The sequence below is a fragment of the Sphaeramia orbicularis genome, chromosome 19 (assembly GCF_902148855.1).
Source record: "Sphaeramia orbicularis chromosome 19, fSphaOr1.1, whole genome shotgun sequence".
NCBI classification, from domain to species: Eukaryota; Metazoa; Chordata; class Actinopteri; order Kurtiformes; family Apogonidae; genus Sphaeramia; species Sphaeramia orbicularis.
This window is the reverse complement of record NC_043975.1, coordinates 3,840,969-3,854,095: the sequence shown is the minus strand read 5'-3', so window position 1 is coordinate 3,854,095 and position 13,127 is coordinate 3,840,969. Positions and strand designations below refer to the sequence as shown.

At 33.9% G+C, this 13,127-nt stretch overlaps 2 protein-coding genes across 2 annotated transcripts in view; one reads left to right on the top strand and one right to left on the bottom strand.

Annotated features, from left to right (window-relative positions):
• Positions 1 to 254: 254 nt before the first annotated feature.
• Positions 255 to 5,296, bottom strand: LOC115439285 (uncharacterized). The gene is made up of 4 exons (XM_030163110.1): positions 5,197 to 5,296; positions 2,874 to 3,148; positions 2,649 to 2,786; positions 255 to 1,523 (listed from the first exon to the last, which is right to left on the bottom strand). Exons 2-4 carry the CDS (start codon positions 3,133 to 3,135, stop codon positions 1,267 to 1,269), a joined length of 657 nt encoding a protein of 218 aa, XP_030018970.1. The 5' UTR covers positions 3,136 to 3,148; positions 5,197 to 5,296; the 3' UTR covers positions 255 to 1,266.
• A 2,917-nt stretch (positions 5,297 to 8,213) lies between these two features.
• The window catches only part of LOC115439288 (methionine synthase-like), a 55,049-nt gene continuing 50,135 nt past the window's right edge, over positions 8,214 to 13,127 (top strand). The window contains 2 exon segments of the mRNA XM_030163116.1: positions 8,214 to 8,394; positions 11,213 to 11,421. Coding sequence (XP_030018976.1) covers positions 8,352 to 8,394; positions 11,213 to 11,421 — 252 coding nt within the window. The 5' untranslated portion in view covers positions 8,214 to 8,351.

Sequence of the window (13,127 nt, the reverse complement as noted above, 5' to 3'; positions counted from 1 at the left end):
GTTATTATTGTTATTATTATTATTATTATTATTATTATTATTATTATTATTATTATTTTGGCATCGATCCAGCTGATGTCATTGTGTCAACTGTCTCTATATATGTGCCAAGTTTGAAGTAAATTGAAACAAAATTGGTGTTTTTCTAGACATTTGAAATTTTGGCCATTATCAATAAATGAGAGAGAAAAAGACTTGAAAATAAATAAATAAATAAATAAATAAATAAAAAATTTAACTTTGATCTACTTTTCCCAAAATGTAATCACATCTGTTCTGGATCACTGGTAATCTATAAACCCAATTTGGTATGAATTCAACCAATAGTTTTGCTGCTAAAATGTTAATAAATAAACAAATAAAACTGCCATAGTTGGTGCATTTGCTGGAGGCCTTCAACAGAACTATGGTCGATATTTTCACACTTTATAACCTGATGAGATTCGTTTTTCTGCAAAATTGAGGGAGTTACGGCCAGTTACGGTCAAAAATTAGGTATTCTGAAAATCCTGACTTTGAGTTTGACCTTTCAAGGTCACTCAAAGGTCAACAAAATTGATACCAAATGAAAGACCATGTCGGACTTCCTATAAGTCGATGATACAAAGTTAGTCGATATCCTCATTAGTGTTCAAGATAGAAGCCGTTTTGTGAATATGCAAATTAGGCACTAGAGTCCTGGTCACTTTAGAAGTCAATCTATATAATAATGCGCGTTCTGTGTCCGTCCGATGTCCGCTCGATGTGTTTTCGATGTTGCACCACAGGAGGGCGTTTTGGTACCACGGGTGCAATGCCGCTAGTAACTTAAAATCTATATTTATACACGTGTGACAAATGAGGTAGGTAATGGATAGAGAATCTAATTTCCAATAATTTAACATTAGTTTGAAATCAGTACGACGAACACAAAGGAAGTTATTAACAATAAACAAATTTTACATACGTTACCATAGCAATTGGAAGTCACGCAATCTAGAGCTGCGAAATTTGTCATATGAGAAAAGACTTGAACAGAGATGGTTCATGTTAAATTTAGGTTTGATCGAATGAAAATTGATATTACAGCCATTTAATACTGTCAGAAAACTGGGTTTACTGCCCCCTGATATTTACCCTGGGGTGCTAACGGGGGCGTGGCCCTGATGATGTCATGACAAATACCATCGGACCCAGAACGGAAAAATTCGGCTTTGGTTTGAAGTCGATACGATGATTTTGACGGAAGTTACGGTGGAATGTCCCTTCACTCAGATGTCGTGTGTTTCAGGGAGCGTCTGAGTCGAACAGAGCTTCATGGATCATTTCTTGGAACTTCAACATCATCAAGGATTTTTTTCGTGGTTCCAGGTTTTTCAACTGTTCCTTCAGCCTGAGCAGAAACAGGTCGTCTTCGTCCACTTGTCCACGCAGGACATTCAGAACACTACACACCTGAGCTGGAAACACTCTGAGGGGGCGTTCAGGAGACGGGACAAACGTCTGATGATACGACTGGTCTGCCATGAGTTCGCCAACAGTAACTGAAACAAACAAACAAACAAACAAACAAACAAACAAAGAAACACCTGAATTAAACAAACACCTGAAATAAACAAACAAACACCTGAATTAAACAAACACCTGAAATAAACAAACACCTGAATTAAACAAACACCTGAAACAAACAAACAAACAAACAAACAAACAAAGAAACACCTGAATTAAACAAACACCTGAAATAAACAAACAAACACCTGAATTAAACAAACACCTGAAATAAACAAACAAACACCTGAATTAAACAAACACCTGAAACAAACAAACAAACAAACAAACAAACAAAGAAACACCTGAATTAAACAAACACCTGAAATAAACAAACAAACACCTGAATTAAACAAACACCTGAAATAAACAAACACCTGAATTAAACAAACACCTGAAACAAACAAACAAACAAACAAACAAACAAACAAACAAACACCTGAATTAAACAAACACCTGAAATAAACAAACAAACACCTGAATTAAACAAACACCTGAAATAAACAAACAAACACCTGAATTAAACAAACACCTGAAACAAACAAACAAACAAACAAACAAACAAACACCTGAATTAAACAAACAAACAAACACCTGAAATAAACAAGAAAAGCACTTAGAGAGCGCAGACCTCCACCAAGACAGATCTGCGCCCCCCCCCTGCCCCCCCGATCACCACCAAAAGTTAATCATTTCTTCCTTGTGCCAGTATCACCATTTCCTGAAAATTTCATGAAAATCTGTCCATAACTTTTTGAGTTATCTTGCAAACAAACAAACAAGCAAACACGCACGCACACAAACACACAAAGCAAAGTGATTACAATACCTCCTGGTGGAGGTAACAAACCCCTAAAACAAATAAACAAACAAACCCCTGAAATAACCAAAAAACTATTTACCCCTCCTCCTCCTCCTTCCCTCTGTCTCCTCCACCTTCTCCTTTCATGTCCTCCTTCACCACATCCTTAAATCTCCTCTTTGTTTTTGGCCTGTGCCTCCTGGTAAAGACCATCCTCCTCCTTTCCTCCTCCTCCTCCTCCTTTCCTCCTCCTCCTCCTCCTCCTCCTGCTCTACTCAGTGTATTATTCAGTATTAGTACCACATTTATCGGTCTTTACCTCGACTTGAGACGTTGATGTTTAACGTGTTGATTCTACAGTCGCTGATGTTCGGATTGAACACAATTCCTCCATCTGTCGCAGTGTTATTTGTCTGGAAGTGACAAACCGTGGTTTTAACCTCGTCCTTGGAGTTCACTGAAAAAAAAAACCCAGCAATTATCAACGTTACCTTTGAAATCTACTGACATGAAATAGTGCGGTGTTGTGACAGAAAACACGTACCTTCAGTTAACTTCATGACAAGCTGATTCTGATGCATTTTCTGTAAAATTGCCACTGATATCTCCACAGCTTTGAGGTCATAATTTTGCACAACCCGATCCACAGTGTCCATTCTGTCTGCATGTTCCAGCCGATGCACGGGGATGGGTCTGAATCCATGTCTGGTTTCAAACTTCAAAAACCACTTAAACTCCATAAACTCTTCATTATTCAGTTCCTCCAGAGTGTCCAACAGCAGCTCTTTTAGACTGACATTGGCCATTCTTGAGCTTTAACTTTAAGCAGAACAAAACAAAAGTAAAAAAGTTAGACCTTAATACAAGACAAGGGGACTATTATAAAGTAGAACTAAGACATTTCACCACAGAACAGCTGATTTTCTGCCAAATACATCATAAATAAGGTGCCTCAGGTGCACCCTGGGTAAAATAGTGTGGGAGTAATATACAGATCCTTCTATGGACAAGGACAAAATATGGACAAAATTTAACATAGTACTGAGGAAAATTAAAAGAACAATAAGGAAATAACTAAATAATGAGGAAAATGAACAAAATGAGGAAAATGAATAAAATAAAGTGAAAATAAAATGAGGAAAATGAACAAAATAATGTGAAAATAAAATGAGGAAATAAACAAAACAATGTGAAAATAAACAAAATGAGGAAAATTTACATAATAATAGGAAAATAGACAAAATAAGGAAGACAATGAACAAAATAATGAGGAAAATGAACATAAAAAAAAGTGAAAATAAACATACAGAAGAAAATTAACACAGAGGAAAATGACAAAATTAATGTGGAAAATAAAATAAGGAACAAAAATTGACACATTATTATAAAGTAGAACTTGGACATTTCATCACAAAACAGCTGAATCTCCACCAAATACGTCATAACTAAGGTGCCTCAGGTGCACCCTGGGTAAATTAGTGTGGAAATAATATACAGTTCTTTCCATGGACATACTGGGGGTGTGTTTATATGTCACATCTTCAGAAAATTTAACATAGTACTGAGGAAAATGAATAGAACAATAAGAAAATAATGTGAAATTAACTAAATAATTAGGAAAATGAACAAAATTATGAGGAAAATGAATAAAATAATGAGGAGAATGAACAAAATAATGTGAAAATAAAATGAGGAAAATAAACAAAATAATGTGAAAATTAACAAAATGAGGAAAATTAATAAAATAATATGAAAATAGACAAGGAAAAAATGAATAAAATGCGGAAAATTAACATAATGTGAAAATAAACAAAATAAGGAAGAAAATGAACACAATAATGAGGAAAAAATTAACATAATGTGAAAATAAGGAAGATAATGAACAAAATATGAAGAAAATGAAAAAAAATAAAGAGGAAAATGAACAAAATAACGTGAACATAAACTAAATAATGAGGAAAATAAACAAAATAATATGAAAATAAAATGGGGCAAATAAAATAATGTGAAAATAAACAAAATGAGGAAAACTAATATAATAATATGAAAATAGACAAAATAAGGAAGAAAATGAATACAACAATGAGGAAAATGCATAAAACAATGAGGAAAATCAATATAAAAATGTGAAAATAAACAAAATAAGGAAGAAAATGAACACGATGAGGAAAAAAAATGAACATAATGTGAAAAATAAAATAAGGAAGAAAATGAACAAAATATGAGGGAAATGAATACAATAATGAGGAAAATGAACATAAATAAACATAAGGAAGAAAATTAACACAAAGGAAAATGAACAAAATAATGTGAAAATAAACTAAATAATGTGAAAATAAATTAAATCATGTGAAAATAAATTAAATAATCAGGAAAATAAATTAAATAATGTGAAAATAAACAAAATAATGTGAAAATAAACTAAATAATCAGGAAAATAAACTAAATAATGTGAAAATAAACTAAATAATCGTGAAAATAAACTAAATAATCGGGAAAATAAACATACTGAGGAAATTGCACCACCCACGGTGATTCCTGTTTTTTTTTTTTTTTTTTTTTTTTTTTTTTTTTTTTTTTTTTACCTCTGGGGTGAATATAGGTTTATTCATGTCGACATATGGCACAAACTGGATGTTTATCGAACCAAACAAAACTTATTAACAGTAAAATAGACTTTATTTCTGTTTCCAGTTTGATCGATTAGTGATTTAATAACCGACTAAAAGTAAAAACAGTTAAACTACGGGCCTTAAAAGTGGAACTAAACCGAGTACAGAAGCAGACTGAGGACATTTAATCCAATCAGACCAGAATAATCAGCTGGTTTCTATGTCTGAATAATATTAACTTCATCTGTTCCTTACCTTTACACCGAATCCACGTCGCTAAATAATTCTTCAACTGGTGAAGTGGTACAAAGTGCGTCTTTATCAGAAACTTCCTGCCGTCCGCGGGAGCGCGCACTGTGGTTCACCCTTCAGTACCGGTGCACGTGCACTTCTATCTGGATGGAACCGACATAATATACAGCAAAACAAACAAACAAACAAACAAAAAACAAAACAAAAACAAACCCCAAAACATTTTACTACGTTTTGTTCATTACAATTTTAATAACTTTTTACGTACAGTTTTACTACTGTCAAGCATTACCTCACAACGATATAAAATAATAATAATAATAATAATAATAATAATAATAATAATAATAATAATAATTATTATTATTATTATTATTATTATTATAAATTTTACTACGTTTTGTTCATTACAATTTTTTTTTTACTTTTTACATACAGTTTTACTACTGTCAAGCATTTACCTCACAACAATATAAGATAATAATAATAATAATAATAATAATAATAATAAATTTTACTATGTTTTGTTCATTACAATTTTATTAACTTTTTGCATACAGTTTTACTACTGTCAAGCATTTACCTTACAACAATATAAAATAATAGTGATAACAACAACAACAACAATATAAAATAACAGTGATAATAATAATAATAATAATAATAATAATAATAATAATAATAATAATAATAATGATGATAATAGACGAAAATTAATATTTGCACAGAAACATAAGCAAGTAAAATTATATGAGAATTAAGGTGTATATGTTGGAAAACAGAACTAGTGCGTTGACTCGTGTGGATCCACAGGTTCTAGATGTGGTCATTTTTCTGCTGTGTTCATGCATGCAGTACCGCATTAGTCCAGCAGTCACCGCCAAAGAGTTCAATATGATTATCAGGCTATTGTATTCCAAAACCTATACCATGTAATACTGGACGGGCTGTGTGTGTGTGTGTTTTGACCAGGCCAATTCTGTACCTACAGCTGAAGAACAGTCCCATCTCCACATTTAATCTGTCGGTAAGTTGACAGGACCAATATTTTCAGAGATATTAGTAATTTTGGAAAATAATAGTCTTATAATCACGTTCCTATGGCCAGAACACTTTGGCGGTGACTGCTGGACAGATGTGGTACTGCATGTAGGAATACACAACAGCAGAAAAACTAGAACATCTAGAACCTGTGGATCCACAGGGGTTCTAGATAGAGTAGATACTAATATGTCCTAAGAAGAAAGGAGGGAAACACAAGAAGAAGAAGAAGAAAAACTGAGGGAAAACAGAAGAAAAGGAAAAAAGAAAAGAGGAAAAACTAAAGAAGAAAGGAGGAAAAAAGGAGAAGAAAGAAGGGAAAAACAAAAGAAGACGGGGAAAAAAAGAGGAAAGAAGGAAAAAAGGAGAAAGGAGGAAAAACAGAGGAAAGAAGGAATAAAGAAGAAAGGAGGAAAAAGAGAGGAAGAAGGGATAAAAGAAGAAAGGAGGAAAAACAAAAGAAGAAAGGAGGAAAACAGAGAAAGAAGGAATAAAGAAGAAAGGAGGAAAAACAGAAAAACAGAGGAAAAAAAACAAGTGGAAAAACAAAAGAAGAAGAAAGGAGGTAAAGCGGAAGAAAAAAGAAGGGAAAAAAACAAAAGAAGAAAGGAGGAAAAACAAGAAAAACTGAGGAAAAAGAAGACAAGTGGAAAAACAAGAGAAGAAGAAAGGGAAAACGGAAGAAAAAAGAAGGGAAAAAAGAAGAAAGGAGGAAAAATCGGAGGAAAAACAGAGGAAAGAAGAAAAAAGAAGAAATTTGGAAAAACAGAAGAACGGAGGAAAAAAGAAGACAAGAGGAAAAACAAAAGAAGACAGGAGGAAAAATGGAAGAAGACAGGAGGAAAAATGGAAGAAAAAAGAAGAAAGGAAAAACAAAAGAAGAAATGAGGAAAAACAAGATAGGCGGAAAAACAAAAGAAGAAAAGCAGAAGAAGAAAAGAGGAAAAGGGAAAAGAAAGGAGGAAAATGAGACTAAGAAGAAAAAAGGAGGAAAAACGGAGGAAAAAAGAAGAAAGGAGGAAAAACAGAAGAAGAAAAGAGGAAAGAGGAAAAGAAAGGAGGAAAAATGAGATAAACAAGAAGAAAGGAGGAAAACAGAGGAAAAAAAGAAGACAGGAGGAAAACAGAGGAAAAAAGAAAGGAGGAAAAACAGAGGGAAAAAAGAAGAAAGGAGGAAAAACAGAGGGGGAAAAGAAGAAAGGAGGAAAAACAGAGGAAAAAGAAGAAAGAAGGAAAAACAGAGGAAAAAAGAAAGGAGGAAAAACAGAGGATAAAAGAAGAAAGGAGGAAAAACAGAAGAATGGAGTAAAAAGAACATGAGGAAAAACAAAAGAAAAAAGGAGGAAAAACAGAGGAAAAAAGAAGACAGGAGGAAAACAGAGGAAAAAAGAAAGGAGGAAAAACAGAGGGAAAAAAGAAGAAAGGTGGAAAAACAGAGGAAAAAAAGAAGACAGGAGGAAAACAGAGGGAAAAAAGAAGAAAGGAGGAAAAACAGAGGGAAAAAAGAAGAAAGGTGGAAAAACAGAGGAAAAAAGAAGACAGGAGGAAAACAGAGGAAAAAAGAAAGGAGGAAAAACAGAGGAAAAAAGAAGAAAGGAGGAAAACAGAGGGGAAAAGAAGAAAGGAGGAAAAACAGAGGAAAAAGAAGAAAGGAGGAAAAACAGAGGAAAAAAGAAGAAAGGAGGAAAAACAGAGGATAAAAGAAGAAAGGAGGAAAAACAGAAGAATGGAGTAAAAAAGAAGATGAGGAAAAACAAAGAAAAAAGGAGGAAAAACAGAGGAAAAAAGAAGACAGGAGGAAAACAGAGGAAAAAAGAAGAAAGGAGGAAAAACAGGAAAAAAAGAAGACAGGAGGGAAAACAGAAGACAGGATGTTAAAAACAGAAAACGAAGAAAGGCGGAAGAAGAAGAGGAGGTGCTTTTATTGTGAAGTTCCTCGGCCGGATGTGTCCGTTCCTCATTGGTGGTCCGTGTGCGCGTGTCCGTCCCTCCGTCCGTCCGTCCGTCTGTCTGTGTGTTTCATTAAAGTTGTTGGTGGAACTTTGTGCTCCAGGATTCTTCTCCGTTCTCTCCTCGGACGAACCGCGGGCCTGTTTTCGAGGCTGGCCCTGGACAAGATGGCTCCGACGGACGCCGTCCACGGACAGCCCGCAGACGCCGGTAAATACAGCCCGGGCTGCGCGCGGGTTCCGCCGTGTTTACAGGCTCGTTCCGTGGAGCTCCAGTCCACTCGTACACGTGTGTTTATGTCTGCGTGGAAGTGGCTGAATAAAGCTGTTAGTGGTCCGTGGTGTGGACTGTTAGCTAAGATGACAGTTAGCATAAATGACAGTAGGTGAACCTGGTGGACTGTCAATCATTTCAGACCTGCACGAGCTCCGCAACAGACTCAGTCATATTTTAATGAACCCTTGAAAACATACAAGTGTTTTATAGGCAACTTCCTACTGAAATTTCCTCTACATTTATCATTTTCCAAGCGATTTATCACCATTTATGATCATATTAAGCATCCACAACCATTGTCATTTGTCAGATTATATAAATAAATGAATTTTATGGGATTTATCACCCTTTATGATCATATTATTGTCTGCATTTTTACATTTTTCAGTGTAAACCTGATATTTTCCTATATTTAACCCTTTCATGCATAGTGGTCACTACAGTGGACAGATATTCTCCAGCTGTTCTCTTGTATACTCATGGGTTTAGTTGTTTTAATTCCATGTCCTCCTGAGACCCAGCAATGCATTTTTGTCCTCTGCAGGGGACTAAAGTTTGACAGTTTTAATAATAATAATAATAATAATAATAATAATAATAATAAAATGCTGCTCATTGCAAAGGATATTCTATTAAAAAAAATAAATAAATGAATATAAGTTTAAAAATGTATCTGAAAAAACTGTTGCATTATGCAGTTTCCAATCAAGATGACTGTTAAATATAAAAAAAGCTAAAGATTTTCACTTTCCTGGATCTCAAGAAGATATCAGCCAACACAGTGGACGCTCATACATCATCTACACTGACATTCAGACCATTAATGTAACTTTGCTGTTCTTGATAAACCTGATCTGCATTAACATATTTGAATGTAAATCAACTGCTAATTTTCTCAAACAAAAAGTTTTTTTTTTTTGTTTTTTTTTTGCGTATTATCTCCATAACTAGTATTAGAATATGACAAAATGTGAGAAAACATCAGATTAGCTGCATTAAAAATGTTTTTATTTCATAGTTTTCACACAGTATATCACCTTATGATGATGGGTTTTAAATATATGTGTCTTTGCTTCAAAAATTTAATGCATGCTGTCCAGCTGAGTGGACATTTTTGTAACTCAGTGAAAAATAGGTTCATAAAAAAATTCAATCGCACTATTTTTTTTTTTTTTTTCATGCCTAAAGAGGAATAAAAACACTCAGGAAAAAAAAAATCTTGGTTAAGGTTCTCATAATTCATGTGTGAAAGGGTTAATTCACTGATCATGTACATGTTCATTTAATATTAGTGTTACTTAAAAGGTTATTACATCAAAACAGAAAAAAGTGCAGAAAAAGTGAGTTTTTCATCTTCAGTGTAAGCATCCACAATCATTATCATTGCTCAAATTACATGAATAAATTAATTTTCTGGGATTTATCACCATTTATGATCATATTAAGCATCCACAACCATTGTCATTTGTCAAATTACATGAATAAATGAATTTTATTTGATTTATCACCATTTATGATCATATTATAGTCTGCATTTTGCATTTTTTCCGTGTAAACCAGATATTTTCCTATATTTAATTCACTGATCATCCACATGTTTATTAAATATCAGTGTTACTTAAAAGGTTATTACATTAAAACAGAGAAAACTGAAGAAAAAGTGAGTTTTTCATCTTCAGTGCAAGCATCCACAACCATTATTTGTCAAATTACATGAATACATGAATTTTATGGGATTTATCATCATTTATGATCATATTATGCTCTGCATTTAGCATTTTTCGGTGTAAACCAGGTATTTCCTTATATTTTATTTACTTTTTACTCATAAAAACCCAGTGCTTCTTTTGTGGCAATTCCCAAATGAATTTTTTGTATATTTAACCTTATGTGATTTATCACCATTTATTGTAATATTATCCTCTTTATTTCATGTTTTTCCGGTGAAAATCTGGTATTTTCCTATATTTAATTCACTGATCATCTCGGATCAGTTGATGAGTAAAATTGAGGGATATTACATTAGAATTAGAGAAAACTGAAAAAAACAAAACAAAACAAAAACATGTGTCCATCCACTGTCATTGATCCAACTCCATGGGTTTTACTGGTGATTCAATGTTTCAATTTTTCTTGATTTTATTAATTCTTCTGCTTATTTTATCCATTTTATTTATCATTTTGTAAATTTTCTTATTCAGTTTTGTTCATTTTGTTCCCCTTTTTTAAAAATATTTTTTTCTTTAAATTACTTCAGTTTGTGGCTTATTTTCTTCATGTTACTTATTTTGTTTTATTTTTAATTGATTACTTTGGTTATTTTTTTCATTTTGTTCCCTATTTTATTCATTTTTTCTTTATTTTACTAAATTCTGTACTGATTTTTTCTGCATTATTTATTATTTTGTGCATTCTTTATTTGTTTTAGTTCATTTTATTTATTAATATATATTAAAAAAACAAAAACAGCAAGTGTTTCCATCCACTGTCATTGATCCAACTCCATGGGTTTTACTAGTGAATTAATAGTGTAGAAGATGACAGTGTTTCCATGGTAACTACGGCGCCTCTGAGCATCCAAATGGGTCATATCTGATGACCATGAAAAGACGAATACCTGTATTTTACACCAATTATTTACATGTATTGATAGGATTAATGGATCAGCAGGTATTAAACAGTTTAGTTCAGTCTATGCTTCGGTCGTCATCGGCTGTTTGAGGTTTATTATCTGGTGTCTTTTCGGTTCCAGAATGCATTTCTGCAGAGTCTGAGCTACGAGCAGTGCTGCAGCAAAGGATCATGGTCCTAGACGGCGGGATGGGAACGATGATCCAGCAGCATAAGCTCGAAGAGAAGGATTTTAGAGGGAATGAGTTTAAAGAACATCCACGTCCACTGAAGGGCAACAACGACCTGCTGAGCCTCACACAACCACACATCATCTACAATATACACAAGGTAACACAATATACACACAACCACACGTCATGTACAATATACACAAGGTAACACAATATACACACAACCACACGTCATCTACAATATACACAAGGTAACACAATATACACACAACACGACATCATCTACAATATACACAAGGTAACACAATATACACACAACCTGACATCATCTACAATATACACAAGGTAACACAATATACACGCAACCTGACATCATCTACAATATACACAAGGTAACACAATATACACACAACCCCACGTCATCTACAATATACACAACGTACACGTATCATCTATAACATACACACAATGTGCACACATCATCTATAGCACACACACAATGTGCACACATCATCTATCACATACACACAATGTGCACACATCATCTATAACATATACACAATGTACACAAATCATATATAAGATACACACATCGTCTATAACATATACACAATGTACACACATCATCTATAACATACACACATCATCTATAACATATACACAACGTACACACATCATCTATAACATACACACAATGTACACACATCATCTATAACATACACATAAATCCTTGTATCAGTTGTTCATGGATCATAAAACACACATGTTTAGATGTGAATTCACTGAGTGAGAGTTTGTATTTTTCTGTTATATTATTATTATTGTGTGTGTGTGCGTGTGTGTGTGTGTGTGTGTGTGTGTGCGCGCGTGTGTGTGTGTGTGTGTGTGTGTGCGCGTGTGTGTGTGTGTGTGTGTGTGTGTGTGTTGGACATCCTGTCAGACCTGTACTGCCGTCCCACTCTGACCTCTCACTGGTTCAGATGTTGTGTTTAACCACAGAGCTCAGCGCTGTCCACAGGAGAACAATAGTGTGTCCACTGTCCACTGTGGTGTCTGTGGATTATACAGAGAAAACACTCCACGTCCACTCTGGTGGAATGGAGCTCAGTACGTCAGCAGCACCAGCTCTTTACTAATGTGTCTGTAGTCTCTGTAGTTGTAGATATGTGGATGTTTTTTCACTTCCAGTTTTCACACATTTCCTCACATCATTTGTTGATTGATTGTAAATATTTGGGGTAAACTTAGGGAAGAGTCGTGTCTTTTATGCTAAAAAAATCCTTTAAAATCCTGAGCTCATGGAAAATTGTGAGATACAAACATATGATGCTTTGCTGCATCAGAATCAGAAGAAATGATATATATACGTATATTAGAGAGAGAGAGAGAGAGAGAGATGGTATATACGCCTCACAGACATACAGGGTATGGCCACGCCCCCACCGCTCACTTACTCTTCACAGTACGTGTACACTGGAAAAAATCTGAATCTTACTCAGTGTGTTTTTCTCATTTCTAGTAAAAATATCTCATGACATTTAAAATAAGACATAATCACCGAAAGAGTACCTTTTCTGTGAGAAATGAATGAATGGTTTATTTTTGGTTTGCACAGTAATCACCACACACAGTACAACAACCACCATAAACACAAAAACCAAAAAAAAGGAAGCAGAAGCTTATTTTTACCTCTCCTTTTTACCTGACACACCGCTTACATTAAATTAAATGTGTACATCATGGAGGATTCACATTATAACAAAAGAATCAGTAACAACAAAAACCCTTCTACCATCTCCACTTAATATTCCTGAATGATCTTATACTTCAGACATTTTTAAAACTTTGTCAGAGAATTGAACA